This window comes from Nematostella vectensis, chromosome 8 (genome assembly GCF_932526225.1).
Source record: "Nematostella vectensis chromosome 8, jaNemVect1.1, whole genome shotgun sequence".
In the NCBI taxonomy this organism is placed as follows: Eukaryota; Metazoa; Cnidaria; class Anthozoa; order Actiniaria; family Edwardsiidae; genus Nematostella; species Nematostella vectensis.
The window spans coordinates 15,377,542-15,401,347 of NC_064041.1; the positions used below are offsets into that span (position 1 = coordinate 15,377,542).

Sequence of the window (23,806 nt, forward strand, 5' to 3'; positions counted from 1 at the left end):
CTTACGTGAGCAGGACTTATAGAATGAAATTAATCAGAAGTCATGCGCCATATGCGCTACGTGACCAAAGTTTAATCGTATCATTGTTTAACAATTAACTGGGCTTAAAGGATCTGTAAACTCCTAGTATCAAGCAAATTACTCTCCCGATATTTTGCTTAAATTCTTTTACTTCCGGTTGAATATACGGCGGAAGTTATCCCATAAGTTATGTTTGATGTTTTTTGCGCCCGAATAAAACGACCTTCTTCAATTTTAACAGTTACGAAAAATGTTTCATCGGAAAATTTGATCTCTTCTTCGATAACTGCAAAAGATCTTTGATAGAAATTTATTCTAACTTTACTTTAACTTCGATTTTAAGGTTACTTTTCTCGTTTTGCACGACACGAAAGCTGTGTTTTTTCCAAGTTTAGGCCAAGTAAATAAAAGCCCGCATCCTTTTTCGTGTCCGCGTCAATATATATATATTGATAAACCAAGGAGAAAAAATAAATAAAAAATAATAAATAAAAAGGACCACATGCTCCCTATTTTGATCTCATCAGGACGATAATCATGTTTTTATTTTTACTTGGCCTTATCCAAAGTTCTTTTCGCGTGAAAAAAAATAGCGGTTTGATATTTCCTATTCGAAAACTATAACTTTCCCCAAAAAGGCAAAATATAAATATAAACCTATTAAAGAAGATATTCTAGTGATAAAGTTGTAGTAGTTGCATAATCGAATTAAGGTCTCTGAATGAAATTGACCGTTTTCTTGAGTATGGACCTATCCTATCCACATTCACGACTTGACTTTGTTTTATCACTGTTCTGTTGTTTTAGTATCGCTGTAAATTTGTTGTCAGGTTCCATTTCTTTTTTTTTTGTAGGTTTGTAAGAGACAGGTTCTTATTCTGCATCGTTCTCAAATTTTCCGGATGTTGAATGTTTTTCTGTGCGAGTTTCTACCAGGCATGTTTGCCGACAGACATTGGGTGAACTTGTATCGCGCAGAAGTTTGAGGATATTTGCATCCTATATTTTTTGCAGTGATATGTTGGAGAGATCAATTTTTTCGATGTTATATTTTTCGTAGCCGTTGACATCTATGAAGATCGTTGTAAAACCTATAGGGTAAATTTGCTTCCGCCGTATAGACCGGAAGTAAAATTGCTATCGTCAAAAGGTCAACTTTTAGGCCGAAACGGGAAAAAAAGACCTCGATATTCGTATTCTACGCCAGAATTTCTATTATATCCCAAAAGTGACGGGGGGTGTTTACCGGACGTTTAAAAGCCTAACGCGTAGACATGGAAAAAGGTCGTCACTTGGGCGGTCAAATAGCCCAATGGTTTATCGGACTTCTTAAATCAGGAGCGGAATTGAGTGGGGATTCAGCGGAAATTCATTTCAGTGACATATCAGTAATATTGGTTTTCTCCACCTTCGATTCCCAAAGAAAATCAATCCGAAAACAACCAGTCCGATGTGCTTTTCTATTGGTTATTTCGTTTGCAAAATGATAATAATAATAATAATACATTCTATTGCTAGGGCATAAAATTATATTTTCAAGAATGATAAAATATATAATAGTCAAAATGAAACCCAAATTGCAGTTTCTCGCTACCATTTTTACATTCCTTCTGACCAATTCTCCTGACTGGCTAGTTCATCTTAACGGAAGCACGATGCTCATATTTTTGTCTCTTCCCCTCTCCCCCAAAAAGGGAAAAAAGAAAAATGACTTCTATAAACAGAATTGTTTTTTTAAAACATTTTATTTGTTAATATAATCAGTTAAATTTACAATTTATTTAGATAAAACTCTTGTAAAACTCTCTTTTAAATTGTGGCTTCGTTTTCCTGAAACTAAAATAAATTATTAATTAACATTTACGTAAAAAAGGTGAGTACTTTCTAGAAAAGATGAGTACTTTTCCCTAAGAAAAAAAAACGTACGTCATACGGAGGGACAGGGGCATAGTGTAACAGCTATACTTTTGGGTTCTCTAACCACATGTAACAAGACTCTCTCTGGCCACTTTTGACAAAACGACTATGACCCGCTTGGCTGGGGGAGGTACCGGTTTTTACTTGTTCGCTGTTACAAAGTCTTTACAAGATCTGGTGTCTACAAGTATTTTCTTACAGGTGTCTCTTCAAGTTCTAAAGAGCCTATAGTGAGTTGGGGCTTCGGTACGCACCCATATTTATATGCTACTAAGACGGCATGTCCTTTAGGATAACTGACACTGACATCCCAAAGGGCTTTTAGCACTGTTTGGATAAGGGTTTAACCAATGGGTGTACGAGGGACGACCTTCCTACGTGGGTGTGCCAGTCGGTTACCCTAGGGCTACCGTGACTTACGTAATGTTTACAATGTTGCTACTGACTATGGATGTCACACACTAACTTGTTACACTGCTAGTGCGCATGGCAAGCTACTCACGTGACTATTATGATTGACAGCATTCCAATCATTTTTGCACTCAAAATCTTAAACCGTACTAAATCCTAATTTCGTCGACGGCCAGGTCTGAATCCTACACAGGGCAACCCGTGTGTGAACTCAGACCTAACTTTTCTTCCTTCCTTAAGAAGCGCGAACCGAGAATTGGTGGCCAAATTCTGATTGTCAAATACCTTTAAAAAGGGACTCGACACGCCTATAAGTTTCCCGAGCAAAAGGTCAATCTACTAAAAATAGGAACTGCTTGTCTAAGCATGTATTCAGTATACAGACATACAGACGGACACAGAGATAGACAGACGAACAGGGGGACGGACAGAAAGATAATCTGACAGACGGACCGACAGACAAAAGAAGCACGCGAAGTTATCATCTTACTTTAGCGCTGTTGGTAAAAGTGCTGCATCCCTTTTTCCAGTTCGCGCATTTTCTCATTCTTCAGTTGATTGACTGATGCCAGAAACTGAAAACAATATTATTAAACAATGGGATAGCAATGAAAACACTATTATTAGCATATGACACTAAACAAGTTGTCAGCAACAAGAGCGCAACGAGGACAATCAAAAGATGAAATGAGGTGAGGTGAGAGTTAGGTCAATAAAAGACAACGCAGGAGTTAATGGCACTGAGTCCAGGTCGCGTTAGCGGACGCTAACGATTCATGAGACGTATTTCCGAATATATATACTCTAAAAGGTTTTTTATTTGATCGCATGTATTTAGCTTTTTTCAAGATCAAGAGGATATGAATGCATTGTAAGACTGGATCCTCACCACCCCCCAATGTCCCATGATGCTCAGCTCTTAATAGCAAACTTCACCCAAACCGCCACTCTCTACGTTTTTTGTCCATTGGGGACGAGCTTGTCTGTGTGAGCCCCACCCCTACCCCCACCACCAACCTCTTCGTTTTTGTCCCATCAGCAAGCTTGTCTGTGCCCCCCCCCCCCCCAACACACACTTTCCGTTTTTGTTCTATCGGTAAGCCTGACTGTGTTTACCCCCCCCCCCCCCCCCCCCGTTTTGTGCGTCCATGTTTACCCGTGTTCTCTTGTCATCCGCGAGGCTTGACACGGACAGGAAGCCTGGAAACGAGATCAGGTTACTAAGCAACAGGATACGCAATGCTGTATATTTCACTGTCTTCTTACTCATCAGAATTATACTCGAATAAAAATAACCATCATTGTCAGAAATGCTAATGACGATTACATAGAAAGATCCACTCTCATGATGGGGCATGCAACCCTGGAAGGAAATGATGTATGAATCCTTTGCCCTCCCGGGAACTCCGGCTCTAACTCTTCATTTTCAGAAACATTTGATGCAGCCAGGGTGCATCCAAAAGGGGAGGAAGGGAGGGAGGGTCTAACCTCCTTAATCCTTCCCTAGAATTCTAAATGGGCGAGTGAGGCTAATCTTTACGACTCCACGCTAAAACGTTTTCGCGCGCAGGGCCCCAATTCGCAATGTACCTTACCAAGGGTCTTCTCTCTTTCTAGGTCCACTCGGCCACGGCCCTTCTTTTGTGAAGACGAAACAGATCCAGATTCATCTGGTCCCTTCCTTGATGGAGTCCCTACTAGGGCAGATTTCCCAATTGTCATAGGCGCCTGCGGTGGTGGAGAACCCGTCTCGTTTATGTCCCTCCACGGGGACTTATAATTCTTGGGTCTATAGCTACTCAAAGGGGAACTATATTGGTCCTTGTCAATGTCCCTACGAGTCTTCTCCTTCTCAGGCGAATCTTGTGAATTATTCCTAGAAACACTGTACCTTGACTGAGCTTTGCTACCCATAGTTCCGATTTCTAACGAGTTGCAGTTACTTTCTCCACTATGAGATCGTTTTGAGTTTCCTTGAGTATGTAATTTTCGGAATGGACTTGCATTGACTGAGGACTGCTCGGATTCACTATCCATAGTACTGGATGCTTCACTTGCAAGGTCTCGCACATCCAGTACACGACCCAGCCTCTTACCCTCCCGCCGTCCCTCATGATATATCCGCTCCTCTCTTCCTCTCCTTTCCCGGCCCTCGGTTCGAGGCTTTCGACCGTGCTCTAAAATTGAAAAAAAAAAAACATTATCATTACATTGTATGATAAAATAATGCAACGAAAGAGATGACTATAGCTAAGAAAATCGATCTTTATGACCGATTAACACGGTAATATTTAGTAGAAACAGTAGCAATAGAACAGATAGACAAATTTCCGAGCCTCTCCGGTATCTCGGATACAAGGGTTTCCACAGTTATTTGTTGTGAGTGCTGATCGAACTGTCGTTCAAAGAAAATTTCTTTTATAAAATATTGACAAAAGATCACTTCCGATGAATCAAGCTGCGTTTTAGCAAATCACTATCTTATCGATTTTTTAAAAAACATGGACGCCCTGTATAATTTAAGCGCGAAAGCTTATGGGTGCTGATTTATTTCTCTTCTGTCATGGCTACTCTTTGAAAACATCCTGGTTAAAAGAGAAACTTGGTAATTTGGTAAAAAATAAATAGTAGAAAAATTGCGAAAAAATATAATAATACAAAAAATAGGGGCTGTGAATGAGCTCCAGCCAAAGCCTCGCTGTAGTGCTCAAATTTCACAGGAACCCTTCCCCCTCCCCATCTGGAAAACAGCCTTCTATTAGCGTACACATACCAAGTGCAGCTCTTCTTAATGTCTCTAGAAGTAAAGCAATTTCCGCTCCCTCTCTCACTTCCGGTCGAGTTAAGGGCTGTGTTCTTGGTCTGTCCTGGTTAGCAAGGGTGTCTTCCGGTCGGGCAGCAGGTTGTCTCAGATGTGCGGTCTCCTTTCCAAGGGTCGCCAGGTGATCCCGCTGTACAAGTGCCATGTCCCTCTCGTCCTGTACCTGTTGTAATTTGTGCTTTAGTTCATTCAGCTCGTTCTCCATTTCTGTGACTTTTTCCTTGTCCAAACGACTTTTCGCAAGCTGGAAAGATGGATTACTGTAAAGAAGGGTGTCACACGAACTAGATTTGCTTACAAAAATGTAATTGTGATTTAAGGGACGAAACCAAGATTGACTGTGGCGTGGGGCGTGTCTAGAAAGGGAATTCAGGGTGGGGACCAACGTGGTAATTGACTGACGTCACGGGAAGGTTAAGCTCAAAATGGCTTCTTCGCTTCCGGTAATAGGTCAATCTATGCATCTTGAGTCTCCTGAACAGCTGAAACTAACGAAATTGATATTCAGCGGTAAACGACGCAATTTCTTATCACGACAAATGAGCAGGGTGGGGTTCGAGCTACTTGCCCCCCTCTACACGCCCCTAGCTCCTACTTGCCCCCACCCCCCGACACGCCCCTAGCGCAGACAAATATATCACACAACGAAGAAACGGAAGGATACCATCTACGCATAAGTGTAATTGAAGCGAAAACACTTAAAGATTAAGTGTCCATAGCTAGAGAGCATTTTTTCACCTCTATTCGGAAATCTTGTACGGTTGAATCCTTTCTTGTGATGACCTTGAAAAAAAAAAAGCGAAAGAGGCTCTAATAGCAAAATCCATGCTTTAGTTAACCGGTATTTTTTCCTTTCAAACGAGCAATATCAAATAGTTATTGCTAAGATTTCTGGTCTAGGTTCTTCTGCACAAATATCACACATTATCAAACTTGACACCCTGCTTTGGCATTCCTTAAAATTTCTTTCTCATAACTTTTCATCTTTCCCTTAATTTTTCATGGATAATTAAAGATTATTTGTTTTCGTAAGATTGTCTCTCCTTTTCTCTTCCCCCCCCCCCATTTACTTTACCCTCCCTTCCCGTCGCCCTTTACCTACTCAAGATTCTTCATCTTGCTCTTCAGCCCCTCTAAAGATTGCCCCGCCCCTCCCCACCCCCATTTACCTTACCCTCCCCTCCCTTCGCCCTTTACCTGCTCAAGATTCTTCAGCTTGCTCTTCAGCCCCTCTAAAGATTGCCCCGCTCCTCCCCACCCCCATTTACCTTACCCTCCCCTCCCTTCGCCCTTTACCTGCTCAAGATTCTTCAGCTTGCTCTTCAGCCCCTCGAAAGATTGCCCCGCCCCTCCCCACCCCCATTTTCCTTACCCTCCCCTCCCTTCGCCCTTTACCTGCTCAAGATTCTTCAGCTTACTCTTCAGCCCCTCTAAAGATTGTCCCGCCCCTCCCACCCCCATTTACCTTACCATCCCCTCCCTTCGCCCTTTACCTGCTCAAGATTCTTCAGCTTGCTCTTCAGCCCCTCTGAAGATTGCCCCCACCCCTCCCACCCCCTTTTACCTTACCCTCCCCTCCCTTTGCCCTTTACCTGCTCAAGATTCTTCAGCTTGCTCTTCAGCCCCTCTAAAGATTGCCCCGCCCCTCCCCACCCCCATTTACCTTACCCTCCCCTCCCTTCGCCCTTTACCTGCTCAAGATTCTTCAGCTTACTCTTCAGCCCCTCTAAAGATTGTCCCGCCCCTCCCCACCCCCATTTTCCTTACCCTCCCCTCCCTTCGCCCTTTACCTGCTCAAGATTCTTCAGCTTGCTCTTCAGCCCCTCTAAAGATTGCCCCGCCCCTCCCCACCCCCATTTACCTTACCCTCCCCTCCCTTCGCCCTTTACCTGCTCAAGATTCTTCAGCTTACTCTTCAGCCCCTCTAAAGATTGTCCCGCCCCTCCCCACCCCCATTTTCCTTACCCTCCCCTCCCTTCGCCCTTTACCTGCTCAAGATTCTTCAGCTTGCTCTTCAGCCCCTCTAAAGATTGTCCCGCCCCTCCCCACCCCCATTTGCCTTACCCTCCCCTCCCTTCGCCCTTTACCTGCTCAAGATTCTTCAGCTTGCTCTTCAGCCCCTCTAAAGATTGCCCCGCCCCTCCTCGCCCCCATTTACCTTACCCTCCCCTCCCTTCGCCCTTTACCTGCTCAAGATTCTTCAGCTTGCTCTTCAGCCCCTCTAAAGATTGCCCCGCCCCTCCCCACCCCCAATTACCTTACCCTCCCCTCCCTTCGCCCTTTACCTGCTCAAGATTCTTCAGCTTGCTCTTCAGCCCCTCTAAAGATTGCCCCGCCTTCCTTCTCTCCTCTTCAAGTAACTCCGCTCGCTTGGTCATCTGTTGCCGCAACTGATCCTACAACAAGCAAGAAAAACAATATCTCTAAAGACAGATTCCCCTATTTATGTATGGTATAACTAGAAAGACTTCAGGCAAGCTGTAGAAAAACTAGAAGATCTGCATGGGCGTGGTGTAAACAAGGTATAAACTAACATACCTGACAACATTGTGTTGATTTATACCTTCCCTATTAATGTAGCCTGCATAGTTTCTGTGTGTTTTGAGCGTTCAGAAACCGACGATAAGATCGATGAGCGAGATTTTGATCGCACGAAAAATGGGGCGAGCGCAGAAAAGGAAGGAGGCTACGCAGGCTACTATTAATGACGCTATCGGGATCGGTACATTGAAGCGAAGAAACCGTCGCTCTAGTCAGAAGAATGAATTGAATCACTCCGATACACTAGCTCATCCAACCATCGACTATTATATTAATGGCACGGTCAAGATATACTTACCCTGAGTTGACCCTGTTGAAGCTTGATTTTCTCAGCTGACATCTTTCTGTTGACGTCGTCTTTCTGTGCAGTAAACAAAGTACGCCATCTTATGGGCGTGTCATTAAACCAAGGAATGGGGGCACTATACCTACAAAATGACCCCCCCGCAAAACAACAACAAGCATGCTTACATTTTGCTTTGCTGCCTCCATCCCTATTTTCTGTGCTTCAAGGGTCTTCTCAGAGGTCTGAAAGTAATCTTGAATATCATCCTGTCTTTACTGTACAAGCTTTTAAATCGCGAAGCGCGCTATCGTGGCCACCAATATAAAGTCAATAAACAGTCGCGTACACAGGGGGTTCGCAGGTTGCGCGCACCCCCTCCCCTAATAAGGGCCAAAATGTAGGTCACTTCTTATTAAGGACTCTTCAAATTATATGCCTTTTTCTTATGATACCTATATAGCCTGAAAAGTCTTGCGAGAATCGCAGTTTGATTGGCCCTACACGTCGTACTATGTGTGCTGAAGTATTTCTTTGCCTCGCTAGCTTGCTACTGAACATCGTACTATGATGTGTGCTGAAGTATTTCTTTGCCCCGCTAGCTTGCTACTGAACATCGTACTATGATGTGTGCTGAAGTATTTCTTTGCCTCGCTAGCTTGCTACTGAACATCGTACTATAATGTGTGCTGAAGTATTTCTTCGCCTCGCTTGCTTGCTACTGAAGTTCACGTCAATCAGCACGAACGCGCGCTATAAAAGGGATTGCTTCGCCCCTTTATTCGAAAGCTCGCGCAAGGCTGTTACTACATTAAAGATGTGTTTTTCGCCAATTTTGCGTCTATTATAGGTTTCTGGCCTCTCTCTACGGAGCTCTGCACTGAGTGAAGTCAAATGAGGAATGACAGCTTGCCTAAGGCAAGTCCCTTTTATAGCGCGCGTTAGGATGACAGAGACTGTAATCTACGGTGGTCTATAGTACCTCTTTGATGGAATGACGTAGTTCCTCTAGCTGTAGCATCATGCTTTCCTTAGTTTGCTGCAGCTGTTTAATTTCTTCCAGGGTCTGGTCACGTGTTGTTTCAACTAGCTTCAGACTTTTGACAAGTTCCTACAGACAGTAGGCATAGCTCTTCATTAAGTGGTCGACCGAATGACGGAAAATGCTCTAAATAACCTTATTTCACATCAAATAGCGCAAACAAATTCTTTCTAAGATTCTTTCTAAGAATCACTGAAAGCACTTTGGACCAAACGAAACAGGGAACTTCTTTTAGACCCGAAGAGCATGCATAAAATTTGTTTTCCTAAAAACAATATAATAGTCGTGCTTTTAGAGGACGCTGCGTTTCAAACAGTTTTGCCATTCAGTGAAACAATTTGCTTTTCTCTGTCATGAGTTGACTTCTTCCGATTGTGGACACGGAAACATTGCGTGTTGAGTAGAACTGAGTTCCTAAAAACAAATAAATTGAGTGGAATACCTTTATCTGTGAGGTCTGATCCTCAATGTCTTTTTTCGCGTTCTTCTTTTTATCTTCCATATTTTCATTCTTTTGAGAACAAAAACAATAAAAGAGAACAGCAAAAATTAAAAGGAGAACAACAACAATAAAAGAGAACAACAATAAAAGAGAACAACAAAAATAAAAGAGAACAACAACAATTAAACGGAGAACAACAACAATGAAAGAAAACGACAACAATAACAGAGAACAATAACAATAAAAGAGAACAACAATAAAAGACAAAAATATAATAAAAGATGTTTGTGAAGGACGTTCGTGCATAAAGCTTACAATAAAGCTATAAAGCTAAGAAGCTCATAGCGGAGCCAGCGCGGGCGTAGGCCGAGCGCGGAGCTCCATAGGTATAGAAATTTGTCATAAGCTAGGCGACTCAAAAATTGTGGTCAATGACGTCATGTCACACGCTGTCAGCTATCTGCCCCCATTCACGTGACCAGCTCAAGCGACCAGGCCAGCTAATTGATTGATCGCTCTAAACCAATGATAGACTATTTCCAGCAAGAACCGGGGGGACTTGAAAAGGCGGGAGGGGGGATTAAGCCTATTCTCTGACTTTCGACGAACGAATAACGGAATGCATGATGCAGAAACGAAATGACAAGAAAAAGTATTTAATTGAGAAAATGCAACTGATTAGCCAGTCAAATGGCCGTATGAAAAATTTTAAAGGATATGTTTGTCTAAGGAACTGCTCTGTACCTTTACAAGGTGGGAATATCATCAGCTCGACTTCTTTACCTGTCGCGGTAATTGACTCAACATAAAATCGTGGAAAGGGAATTCGTGCATCATCAGTTAACAACCCTGTGAATTCCCCCGAACCTTTACCTTTTAACACTAAAAATATTATTCTTCGGGAGAAAAACGTGTACCAGGTAAATAGGAAATCGCAAAATAGATCCAAATAGATGAACCACCAAACGATGAAGTAAATATTGGTTGGAATTTGAAGCCAGTTTTCTGTTTTCTGCGCGCGCTTACGTGCACTGGAATGACGCCATGAGCGCGCGCTTACGTGCACTGGAATGACGCCATGAGCGCGCGCTTACGTGCACTGGAATGACGCCATGAGCGCGCGCTTACGTGCACTGGAATGACGCCATGAGCGCGCGCTTACGTGCACTGGAATGACGCCATGAGCGCGCGCTTACGTGCACTGGAATGACGCCATGAGCGCGCGCTTACGTGCACTGGAATGACGCCATGAGCGCGCGCTTACGTGCACTGGAATGACGCCATGAGCGCGCGCTGACGTGCACTGGAATGACGCCATGAGCGCGCGCTTACGTGCACTGGAATGACGCCATGAGCGCGCGCTGACGTGCACTGGAATGACGCCATGAGCGCGCGCTTACGTGCACTGGAATGACGCCATGAGCGCGCGCTTACGTGCACTGGAATGACGCCATGAGCGCGCGCTGTTGTAAGTTGTAAAAAAGTTCTTTTTATTGTCTTTTGCTTTTGCGTAGGATTAGAAATAATTTAAAAAAGAAATAAAACATTCTTTGTGTGCCTTCATTGAGTTTTGAAAACCTCGGTGTTTGTTTGTGGAATTCTCGAGCAGATGTTGTTTTTATGGATCTTTTTTTTATCCTCACAAGAAATTCTACTCTAGAAACTCTATTCTTCAGGGGGTCATACCCCTAAACTGCCAAAATCTATATATTAAATCTCTAAATATGATACCAGAGAAGATTTCCGCTCATAGAGTGGATTTTGTTGCCACCCCCCCCCCTCAGAATTTCTACCCCCTAAAAGTGGAATACTACATTGTTTAATAAAATCCAATTTTCTCTGTGTGGCTATGGATCTATTCTGGTAACACAAAATGTTTGTCGTCAGTGCTAATGTTGCTTACGGTATGCTCTAGTAAGTACGCAGCTGCTTTGTCTCCTATTATCTTTGTTCTACAAAGGAGTTCTTTTGTCTCTATTCTTCTCATTCTATGTGTCGAGGTGCGGATATTGTTCATTTGCCCAATCAAATTGCAGCTTGTAAGAGCTGCGTACTGACCCGTATGCTCTGGCTATCACATCTCTCCCACAGGAACCCCGTCAACATACCTTCTCACATTCATATTCCTGCTTGTACAACACAGGAACCGCGTCAACATACCTTCTCACGTTCATGTTTCTGCTTGTACAACACAGGAACCCCGTCAACATACCTTCTCACGCTCATGTTCCTGCTTGTACAACACAGGAACCCCGTCAACATACCTTCTCACGTTCATGTTCCTGCTTGTACAACACAGGAACCCCGTCAACATACCTTCTCACGTTCATGTTCCTGCTTGTACAACACAGGAACCCCGTCAACATACCTTCTCACGTTCATGTTTCTGCTTGTACAACATCAGCTCCTGTGCAAGCTTTTGCGCATGACCAAAGTGGTGCTGAGCCTCTGACCGGAAAAACTCCATCTCGCGGGCGAGACGTGTCTGCTCTTGCGCATGCTCTTTGACAGTCTGCTCGAGTTTGTGCTTATACTCTTTGCTTTTTGCACCGCTGACCTTGAGTGACCTCTGAGCCTGCTCTGCTGTGGCTTGTTGCTGTTGAACCAAAGCACGCATGTGTGGTAGCCCAACTTATTTTCCCGGATGTATTTTGTTTGTGTAATCATTAGTCTTTTAAAGGCTATAAAAGTGCCTACCGAATATGTGAATGGTATTATGGCTTTCGCTCAAAAAAAGGCCGCTGCCAGAAAACGCACGGTGGTTTGAGATGAGCAGATCCCTGTCAGTGACGGGTCCCGGATGTATTGAAGGTTTGTTTCTATCCCGGGGAGGGGGGAAGGGGGATTTATAAAACAAAAGGCAAAATGCTCTAACACCCCATACCTTTCAACTTCAAGACTGTTTTTCCAGAGTACGTCAACTTACTTTCTTTAGATCTTCTTTGAGCTTCTTTATCTCCAACAGGGACTTTTTCAAAGACTGGCGCATCTGTTTGTTTTGTCCTTTAAGCTCGTCAACAGTGCGCTCCAAGTCGCCTAGAGGGGGGTCAAAGAATAAAAATGTGAGATCAATGATTTTACTTTTATGTCAAAACCAGCACCTGGGGCGAATTGCGGTTAACCTGTGGTCTTCCCAAACATCAGGGTCTTGGCCTATTTTTCAACGCCATCTGAGATGGTGGTCAGCAAAATCGTAGTAAACACAAACTGCAGCGCTAGTTTATGTTGAAATTCTTGTCGTTCACATATCTACGGCGATAGAAAAGCGACAAAGTGATCGAAACGACGTCATCAATGGATTTTTAGTGATAGAAAAGCGACAAAGTGACCGAAACGACGTCATCAATGGATTATTAGTGATAGAAAAGCGACAAAGTGACCGAAACGACGTCATCAATGGATTATTAGTGATAGAAAAGCGACAAAGTGATCGAAACGACGTCATCAATGGATTATTAGTGATAGAAAAGCGACAAAGTGATCGAAACGACGTCATCAATGGATTATTAGTTGTAGAAAAGCGACAAAGTGATCGAAACGACGTCATCAATGGATTTTTAGTGATAGAAAAGCGACAAAGTGACCGAAACGACGTCATCAATGGATTATTAGTGGGCAGATTCACGCAAAAACGAGATCTTCTTGTTAATTAATTTTAACGTGTCTAGAAAGGGACGCGGCTACAAAAAAGCAAAAACCTAAGATAAAGAGAGAAGTAGAGATAATGATATCTATTCTTTATTTCTCATTGGCGTCGCTTCTTGTACTTGAAGCGGCAATTGTACTAGCTTACCTCCAGCAGGGCCGACGGAAACCTCAACCGACAAAAGTCAAAGGAATCTATTAGAATCCGCGCTATTTAACAGGTCATCCGCTTTAAATTATCAGTCACATCCTCAACGAATAGACACACTGCTTTTATAATTGTGAATTTTTTTTCGCGTTTTCCGTTACAAATAGTCGGGGGTTGTTACGTAATCGACCGGAAGTAAACTGGTGCCATTCCCGCTTTGATGCCAAGCCTTCATACTTTGCGCATGCCCAGTTCGTGTTTCTTGCGAGCACTTTATGCTGGATACTGCTGTACCGCTGCTCTGTTGGCTCACTTCAATTGCTGTTCCAGCCTCATCAACATATTTCTAAACCATAAAGAAGAAATCATCAGAATGTCATTTAAATTTTCATAGCGTCAAGTAGAGACATTCTACTGGCCAGGTTGAATAATAAAAAAAAAAACCCGAAAATTATGAAAATGAAAATGAAAGCGCTTTTATGTTGCTAATGCAAGACTATGTCCAGATAAGATAATGACTCCCGGAAAAAAGGAGTTGACTTACCTTTGAATTACTGATCCGTTCGTTTCCATTAGCAACGTTGCTGACGTCATGCTTCTTAGGTACCGGAAGTTGAGCACCTCGACGACGTTTCCTCTTCTCTTCGACCTCTTTACTACCGATAGCAGTCGCTGACCGTTTTGCAGGCTCATCACGCATGTGCTCTGCGGGGGTTGAATGTCGTGTGGTTTCCCCTTTCTGTAGGAGTTGCTCGAGTTCGTCGCGACGGTGTTCGAGTTCGTCTCGAAGTTTTCGGAACTCGGCTTCGAATTCAGCGTGATTTTGTTTGGTCTCGGAAAATTTCTAGGAAATAGGAAGAAATTTTAAATACAACAATCATCCCCAGAGATAAAACAGTGAACTTAAACTTTAAAGATGTAATCCACCGGGATTTTTTTATAATATAATTCCCTGAGAGAAAACATCCAGAGAGCTAAAAGTATGAAATCCAAGAAGTGCGCCCACCTTTTTCTCGAGATTTAGGTCAGCGGTCACTTTACTCTTGGAATTGACTAAAGATTCCAGCTCTTGTTTCTGATCTACAAGGTAAAAAGACATCATAACCATCTTAGTAGGATTTATTTTTACAAAGCATTGTTACTGCCGGGCGCCAAAAAAATTCCGTGTCCGGGTCGTGAAAAGTTAATATAAAAACATGAATGTGATAGGAATCTGTGGCAACCTTTTAATTCTTGTTTGACGACGTCTAGCTCTTGATGGCTTGTCTTATTATCGCTCTGAACACGGTCCCGATCTGCGCATGCGCTAACTACTTGTTTCTTCAGGGATACCAGTTCCCTGAAAAACAGAAATTAACGTCAACTTTCCGTTAGCATCTCTTGTAAATAGCGTAAAAGTGTACAAAAGTTTTGATAATAGTCTTTTTATCGTTGTTTTTCTTTTGGGTTGTTGGGAGAAGTTGGAAGTTGGTCATACCCTTTTATCGTTAGTTTTGGTGTAGTAGGGAGGAGTTGGCAGTTGGTCATACCCTTCCATTATTATTAGTCTTTGGCGTAGTAAGGAGAAGTTTTGAGTTGGTCATACCCTTCTATCGTTGTTAGTCTTTGGTGGTAGTAGGGAGGAGTTGGCAGTTGGTCATACCCTTCCATCGTTATTTGTCTTTGGTGTAGTAGGGAGAAGTTGGGAGTTGGTCAAACCCTTCCATCGTTATTAGTCTTTGGTGTAGTAGGGAGAAGTTGGGAGTTGGTCATACCCTTCTATTGTTGTTAATCTTTGGTGTAGTAGGGAGAAGTTGGGAGTTGGTCAAACCCTTCCATCGTTATTAGTCTTTGGTGTAGTAGGGAGAAGTTGGGAGTTGGTCATACCCTTCCATCGTTATTAGTCTTTGGTGTAGTAGGGAGAAGTTTTGAGTTGGTCATACCCTTCTATTGTTGTTAATCTTTGGTGTAGTTGGGAGTTGGTCATACCCTTTGATCCTGTCCTGATCTTGCTCAAGCTCTTGAATCTCATCCTGTAGCTCTTGTTTTCTCGCTGCGAGTTCGCTCATCTCGGATTCAAACTTGCTCCTGTCCTCTTCTGTCTTTTTTAGCAAACCTCTTTCTCGATTTATCTCCGATACAACGCTCTTAATCGCAAAATTAAAGTACAGTAAATACAACGTGCAGCAAGAGGGAAGGGGGAGAAGATGTTTTGTCTCCTACAGTATAAGTGTGCTACATATTAAACCCGCAATGTCCTGTACTTGGAACCCAAGCTCTATTCTTAGACTAGAGCTTCGCCGGTTGTTTCACATCTAACTTATATTTTCCCGTAACAGTTTAGAAAACAGATCACCTCTAGTTCTATCCCGGCTTCTAAAGTCTTCTCCTTCAGAGATACAAGCTCCTCCTCCTTCCCGGCGACCCTCGCGGTCAGGCCTTCAATCTCTCGCTCCTTATTCCCAGTCTCCCTCTCGTACATGCTGAGTTTCTCGCTTTCCTCTTGTACTCGCTCGCGCATGCTCATTAGCTCTGCGCGGTGTTTTCGTAACGCCTCGAGAGCCTCGTTCCTCGCGTCATTTACCTCGGTCAGCCTGTCAGCGGTTTGCTGTTGAGAGGGTGCATATAAAATATTACATATAAAACATATAACGTTACAGATAAAAGACTGTCTCAGAGACGTCTTATTAAAGAGGCTATGTTATCAGACGAGCATCTGGTTTGCGCATTGAATTACAAGTCTCCAGTGGGCCACGCTAATGGCTGAAATTTCCGTAAAATTCTCATCGCCCCACCCTCCCCTTCCCTCCCCTTTCTCGTCCCTCACCTGCAGCACGCCCTCGTGATATTCCCGTTCTTTCTCCCTCCTCAGTCCCTGTTCCTCGATTTCCCGTCGTCGGGTCGCCATGGCTAGCTCTAGCTCGCTTAGGTCTTTACGTGCACGTGCTATGCACGTGTTCAGTTCGTGGTACTCCGCCGTCTGTTTTTGTAATTCGTTGTGAGTACGAGCTAGTTGTGTTGTACGCTCCTCGATGATTTTCTCGCCATCTTTAAGCGCGCTTACTCGGCGCTCGTGTTTGGCGTGCTCCTCTCGCTCAGTGGCGGCGACCACTTCTCGCAGATCTTCGAGTCTGGTCATTACAATAATAGGAGTATAAGATAAAATAAGTTTATAGTCTGATCATTACAAAAAGCAGATATGTGACAGTCTGTATGCATGCGAGCTATAGTGTAATAGCTCTCGAGAGAAGTAGGAGGGGGGGCACAACTGCTCGCAGATCTTCGAGTCTGATTAGTACGATACTAGGAGCAAAAAAAATTAACGATTCTGTATGCATGCGACATTTAGCCTAACAGCTCCCGAGAAAAGGAGGAGGGGGGGGTTCTTTAAAGAAGAGACTGGCTCTTCGCAGATCTTCGAGTCAGATCATTTCAATATTAGGAGTGAGTCTGTATGTATGCCTTATAGCTCCCGAGAAGAGAAGAAGGTGATTCTTTAAGAAGAGAAACGAATCCTCGCAGATCCTTGTGCGTGATCATTAAAATATTAGGAGTATAAGAAGATAAGTGTCAGTCTGTATATGCATGCGAGCTATAGCGCCTGTCAAGAGTGGTAAGGGAGGGGAGGGGGGGGGTGGATTCTTAAAAAAAGCACGAATCTTCGCAGATCTTCGAGTATGATTATTACGATATTAGGAGTATAAGATTTGTGCCAGAGGGGGTTGGGGGCGGGGGAATAAACTCATTTAAAAAAGACACGTCTTTTCGCAGATCTTCGAGATTAGGATTACCAAGAAAGAGAGAGAAAGAGACGTAATGAACCCTTCTTTTCAAGAGAACCCAGAATGCAGTTCAAATACTAGGTTTGGTGGGAACAACTTCATTGTCCTAGAATATTCATGTTAGCTTGAGGGGAATGGACTTAAGATAACGGCCATCCAGTGCAATGCACCAAGACGTATCGAGCCTTTGGACTAGGAGGTATTTATTTTCATCTAATTCACTACATATAATAATTATTTTTTTGTTATTGCTTATAATGATTATGGTGAATTGATTGATTTTTACGGAGGGCCACAAGTTTGTGAGTGTATCACACTTTTTTAGTGTTACCCTCTTAAAATAAATAAATAAATAAAGCTACTACTACTAAGTACATTTCGGCATTATTGAGTTTACTTTTGTTGACTTTGAACACAAAAGATGACATATGCACGTGCTTGGTGCGACTGAACCAATAAGAACAAAGGCAACCATACAGACCTAGATGACGACATCACTTCACTGCTATAGGAACCCATAATTCCCAAGAGGCGCAAGCGTGAAAAAGACTTCAATATTTTTCACTCTACATCTCAGCGAGCTGTGTGTGGCGTAACCGTATAAGACTTAGGTCTTAAGGGCTAGGAACCTGGTTATTGCCTCCCTATTAATGCGCGGGTGCCTCGGTACCTGTGTGTTACACAGTTCGCTAGATAGCGGTGTTGGGGCCGAAATCTCCAGCTTAGCCGTAAAGCTTTAGCTACCATACGGTGTTTCAGCGGATGTCTGGAAGTATGGTCTAATTTTTGGCATTTCATCTCATCCAGGAGAGGTTCGATCCTTGGCCAATGGGCTTGAATTTTTTTTTACTCTCATTTTAAAATCAGTTAGGACTTTTTATGGCATAAAAACCTTTTTCATTTCATCTCAAGTCATGTTGCAGGTGCAAAGTCAGGATCCTACGCCTATCACAGGCTACAGGCCTGGTTAAGAAGATGACTAGTCAAGAAAAAAAAGCAAATTGTGTGAGTTAGAAAACACGAAGGAGGAATAGAGAAAAAAGAAGAAGAAGAATTTCAAAAACAGCAACAACAGCAGCAAAAGAAAAAGATGTATATCAAGCTGATATGTTAAAAAAAATGTTATTCACTATTCGTTTCCGCTTTCTTAATATTATTGAATTTTTGTCCGCTAAACGGTGCCTAAGTTGAGAAATTTCACGCAAATTTTCAGGCAATCTTATTTCTCTTCCTTCTTCGTGGCAGCCATTTTGAATAGGCCCGGGAACACTCGTTTTCTAGTCTCCCAAAGGCCATTAGACGAAGGACACATATGATGACATAATAATAATAATAATAATAATAATGTGTTTATTAACCCTATTGCAGCGAAAGCTGAATTACAGGGCAGCCAGTATATATATAATACATCCTTACATTTACATAACTTGTTGATAACGATAAGTACAGAAATTGTTGAGCCTATTCGTACGGCCGCAGATGGGGACAACAGACGCCGTACCGGACCGTAAACCATACCCATGGTGCGTTGCTACAGGAATAGGAATTAAGCGTTTAAGGGGGCCTCCGCGTTTGGCCTTTGCCACGAGAGCGATGCATGCCGTTTCTCTACGCTGGCATAGTGTTTCCAATTTAGCGTGTGATAATGCCTCATGGTAAGAGAGGTTTGGAAACACTATGCGCAGCACTTTTTTTTGGACCGATTCCACTAACTCTACCAAGTACTCTGGCAATGCCGACCAGACAGGCGAGGCATATTCAAGCACAGGTCTCATTGTGCTACAGTATACTTGAATAAGGTCGTTTGATGATAGACCGCTTTTCTTGAGCGCACGGATTGCATACAAACGCTTGGTGGCCTTCTTCACGATAGCATCACAGTGAGTATTCCACGAGAAGTCACTGGTGATGTGGACACCAAGCAACTTATAGCAATCCACGCGCTCAATAACACAACCATTTATGAGCATAGGAGCAAGCTCAGTAGAATTATAAGTAAGGAAGCACATGGCCATTTTTTTGCATTTCTTGGCATTAAGGCGCATATTGCGTGCAAGGGCATAGCTATTTATGTCATTCGCAACAAACGGAAGGTAGCTAGGAGAATTTCTTGGAACAATTTCAAAAACTGTAGCGTCATCTACATACTTGATGCGATACTGCCAGTCGCGCGCTAACCTATTCACCAATATTGCAAATAGTAACGGAGCTAGCCTGGTGCCCTGTGGGATTCCTCCCTTAGGTGATATTACATGGGAGCGTGAATCCCTTATCTTAACATACTGACTCCTGTTGGATACAAATGACGACACCCATCGAATGATACATTCATGGACACCTAGGTGACACATTTCTGCTATTAGAACGTTATGGTCCACTAAATCAAAGCCTTTACTGAAGTCAGAAAAAAACAGTCTGACCCAGCAGTCCCCTTTGTCGAGAGCCTCGAAAATTATGTGCATCACATAGACCAGCGCTTCAGTAGTAGACTTCCCAGCAACTGCAAACTGTAACCAGTCCAGTTGATGTAGCACTTGATGGAATAGTGGCTGAAGCGTAAACCCTTCCAGTACCTTGGCGAGTTGTGATGTCAAGGCGATCGGCCGTAGGTCATCTTCGACTACTTTAGGGCGGGGGCACTTGGGGATGGGCGAGATCTCAGACTGCTTTAGTGGAGCAGGGACGTATCCTTGAATGAGCGACGCATTGTATAGATCGCAAACCACAGGAGCGAGTTCGATTGCAAAGGTGTTCCAGATCCTAGCTGGAATTGGATCAGGACCAGATGACTTGTTGGTTTTCACCTGGCGGAGGGCCTGGTACGCACGCCTATTATCGATCAACAGATCATCAGGGACCTGGTAGAATGACCCAGGTGCTTGAGGCGGGAGTGGTTCAAAGTGCGCAGTTAAACTACCGAGAAAATTGTTAAATCTAGTAGCTAGGTCAGAGGTTGTTGGAATGTCGTCACACAACATCTGTTGAGACCAGTCACGTGGAGACCCGCTGTCCCCAGATAGACCCTTGACTTCTTTCCACCACCTTTTCACATTGGTATTCTTGAGTTTGGCGACTTTGGTCTTATAGTAAGAGGCTTTGCTTTTTTTGCACTCTTCCTGAACAGAGTTTCTGTACATTTTGAATTGCGGTGAGTCATTTCCAAATTGATGTAATGCCTTTTGGCGTTTGGAAACAAGGTACTTGAGCTTATTGGATACCCACGGTTTATCACTACTGCAAATCGATATCTTCCTGAGAGGGAGATACTTATCGACAGCCATATACAAAACATCCGAAAATGCCTGGAATTTTTCAGAGACCAGCTGTTTGTCAAATACTTCGGTCCAGCGCTGCTGCGTTATCCAACAGCCAAAGTCCCGGATCTTACTGGGCCGGAGGTCACGTTTCCAAATAGTTGTCTTAGCCCTAGGTTTGAGAGACCTCAGAATAGGCGCTATAAGCAACGTGTAGTGGTCGGATCTTCCAATCTTTGGCAGCTGGCACACAGGAGCGAAAGAGTTGGGCATGTTGGTAAGGCACCAGTCGAGGATGCCGGTATCACGGGTCAGTACTTTGACGATCTGAGAGAGACCCGTAGCACGCTTTGTAGCGACTACACTGAACCGAGTACTTGTGGGATTGAAATCACCGCAGATAAGAACAAGTCCCTCTGGATGATTACGTAGGAAGCTCTCAGTATTAGACTGCAGATGTTCTAGGAGCCTACAGTTCTCAACCTCGCCACAACTAGTGGAGTGGTATACAGATCCAAGTAATATCCTGGAGATTTTGCGAGGGAGCCTGCGTGGTCTAGCATCAATCCATATCGATTCGATGTCCTGTGATTCGTAGTCAGACAGTCTTGTGCATGAGATGTTAGAGTCGACGTAAACGCATACACCACCACCAGACGTGTGTGTTCTATCGCGCCTGAAGCACGAAAACCCGGGGAGGTTAACTGCAGCATCCGGGATGTCAGGGTGCAGCCAAGACTCAGTGATGCAGACGATTTGGGGTCTATTGAGATTAACAACAGTTTGAAGCTCATCGATCTTGTGTTGAATTGATCTGATATTACTGTAAACCAAACTAGGAATTGAAGCTTTAAGAGTTCCAGCAGCGACATCATCGACTGATGGGGTACCTGTGGTCTCAGGCACAGGGAGACCATCCGAACGGTTGACTCGGGACTTACGAGAGGATCTAAAAGGTTTTCTAATGCCTAGATCCTTCAAACGAAGCCACAGTTCTTTATCAATACGTTGCTTGGGTTGTGTTTTCCTAATTGACTTCAGCGTTGGGCTGTCATAAACCCTTCTCGAGCTCAGAGAACGTATCGGATTTCCAAGATGGCGGACATGAGCACTCGGATTCGGGAACCCATGATCTTGACTGAAACAAGGCCAAATGATGATAAAACAGGGCCACCAACACACCAGGAATAAGGACTGCCATTTAGCTGATGTAATAGGCCACATGCCGGCCGCAAGATAGGCTTGAAATTGAACGTTGGACAAAAACAGACAGACAAATTCTAACGTGGGGCAACCCGTGGAGGTGCCGCTGATCATTTGATATGATCATAATCATAAACAGGCGTGTACCTGTGGATTAGGGGGGGGGGGAGGAGGGGGGTGTGCAGTCATAGGGATCATATGGAAAAAGCTTAGTATTTGGCGCCAAGGGGGGCACCCCCCTGTGTGCGCGAAGGTTCTCATTGATGGCAAAACTCACTTGAGATAGAGTCTTAGCCTCTCCTCTGTGCCTGCAAGCCTGCTCTCTAGACTTTTGAGCTCTCTTGTCCTCTCCTCAACACTCGTCATCACACCATCTGAATCCTTCCGCACCTTCACCAGCGATTGCTCCGCCTCAAGTAACTCCTTTTTCTTCAAATCCACTTCCTATGCAGAAGGTGAGCGAAACATGTGACCGGGTAAATGACACTAGCAAAAATCGTTCCTATTCATCAAGGGTAAAAATAGGTTTCTACGGATTATGTAGAATGATAGTATATTTAGAACATAATAAGTTTTCAACGAGAATCATTTTTTGGATGCAATCATTCATGGCAAGATCCTTCTTCAGTTTATCTAGAAATCCTAAAAATAGTATGCCTTTGAATGCCTTGGACCTACCGCAGTGATTTGCGTTAGCTTTTCTGTCATTCCCCTCGTCTTGATGTCGAGGCTAAGAAGCTGATTTCCCGCGCGAATAAGCTCTGATGACGTCTCTGATGCCCTCGTTTCCAGGGCCCCCGCGTCTTCCTCTGCACGACGCATGCGCTCCTCGCTTCGCTTGCACTATGTGGGGAAAACAGCCTTTACATTACGGGGAGTATGCGTGGTGGGTGGATGTTTTTCTTTTTACCATGAAAAGAGCAGCGGAGCTTATTAATCAATGGCTACTTTTTTATTTTATTAATGGTGTAAAAGACCCTGGGGCGAGCGCACGAGAGACCTGTGTATTCTAAACGTGCCTATTTTTTTCAAAATTGCGACCTACAAAATCATAGAAAACGCAAATTGCTGCAAGTCTACCTGAAAATGTACACAGTTCTAAGGGCGATAAAAAGCGAAAATTAATCGAAATGGTCTCCCAAATATGGTATGTTATAAGGGATTGATCAATCTAGAAAATTGAATGTCTTCAAACAAAATTCATTTTCAAATTCTTATTGCTCTGGGCCTGATCCTTGATTCTTATTTCTAGACATAAATTTTGTTTCGAAAACTGTAGGTTTTTTTTAGCTCGCTCGGTCAATTTATTATTTGGACATTACATACCATATTTGGAACGTTACTTTAATCATTTTTTTTTAGCTTTTCTGTCGCCCAGTACTGTGTACGTTGAAAAATTCCGCGTATACTTGCAGTAATTCGTGTTTACTACAAATTTACAGGCCGTAAAAATACGCCCAGGCCCTAGCGTTTATAGAACACCACAGGTTTCCCAAGCGCTCGCTCAGGCTCTACACTACGACTGCAAAAACAGAATAACAGCATTTTTTTAGGGATGAGGTATATTTTGTCATTACTCGCCCCAAGCCACGCACAGTGCCCATTGATGATATCTTTGATGATATCTTTACCTGAGAGATGACGGCGTCTAGTTCGTGCCTGTGTTCAGCAAGATCAGCGGTAACCTCCTGCAACTCCATGCGTCGCTTGCGCAGAATGCTGTCTAAGTGTGTCAGCTCATTCATACGGAACTCGCGCCCAGCCTCCATCTCCGGCTGTGACACAGGGTACCCAGGGTAGGGCTGTTGACTCATAACGTCTTGGGGAGGCTCACTGAAATGTTATTGTTAGTTAAAAAAAAAAGAAAGTTCAAGTCAATGTTTATAATTTTATGAAAGAAATGCTGTTTCAATTAGTGACGATCAAATAATCGAAATAAATATCAATCAATGGCCGATTTTTTCAAATGGTCTAAAAGAGCCTAGGGCGAGGCCTAAGATGTTCTAGTGACCCTGTCCCCACGTATCCGTTTTCGTTTGAAAACGCAACCTTTTTGTTCCGTTTTCAAACGCGTCTACACGAAGCGTTTTCATTTTGATACGACCCGTCCCCACAACGCAGAAACGATACGAAAGCGATTACAAGTCTTACAGCGCATGCGTACTCGCGCGGCAAGTGGACTGGACCTGAGTTGTCACGACATCGCTTTCGCAACGTTTCGTTTTCGTCCGTCCCCACGCGCCGAAAGGTTATCGTTTTTAAATTGTTCCACTCTGCAGATCGTTTTCAAATCTTTCCTTTTTTTGTCATCGTGTGC

General features: G+C 43.5%; 1 protein-coding gene across 1 annotated transcript; it reads right to left on the reverse strand.

Moving 5' to 3' along the window:
• Positions 1-1,747: 1,747 nt before the first annotated feature.
• On the reverse strand, positions 1,748-23,765 carry LOC125570320 (trichohyalin-like). The gene is made up of 23 exons (XM_048731874.1): positions 23,121-23,765; positions 22,168-22,332; positions 21,767-21,933; positions 16,078-16,381; positions 15,607-15,858; positions 15,240-15,397; positions 14,495-14,610; positions 14,278-14,351; positions 13,816-14,115; positions 13,509-13,617; positions 12,405-12,514; positions 11,847-12,074; positions 9,479-9,547; positions 8,977-9,105; positions 8,183-8,239; positions 8,010-8,072; positions 7,456-7,566; positions 5,909-5,953; positions 5,123-5,414; positions 3,945-4,526; positions 3,506-3,549; positions 2,840-2,924; positions 1,748-1,857 (listed from the first exon to the last, which is right to left on the reverse strand). The coding sequence occupies exons 1-22, from the start codon at positions 23,301-23,303 to the stop codon at positions 2,841-2,843; spliced, it is 3,642 nt and encodes a 1,213-aa protein (XP_048587831.1). The 5' UTR covers positions 23,304-23,765; the 3' UTR covers positions 1,748-1,857; position 2,840.
• Positions 23,766-23,806: the final 41 nt, after the last annotated feature.

Coding starts and splice junctions, on each gene's coding strand:
- LOC125570320 (XM_048731874.1), bottom strand. CDS start 23,303: ATGAGTCAACAGCCCTACCCTGGGTACCCTGTGTCACAGCCGGAGATG. Junction 22,333..23,120: donor TAGACGCCGTCATCTCTCAG/GTAAAGATATCA, acceptor TTCCCCACATAG/TGCAAGCGAAGCGAGGAGCG. Junction 15,398..15,606: donor AAGCCGGGATAGAACTAGAG/GTGATCTGTTTT, acceptor TTTGCGATTAAG/AGCGTTGTATCGGAGATAAA.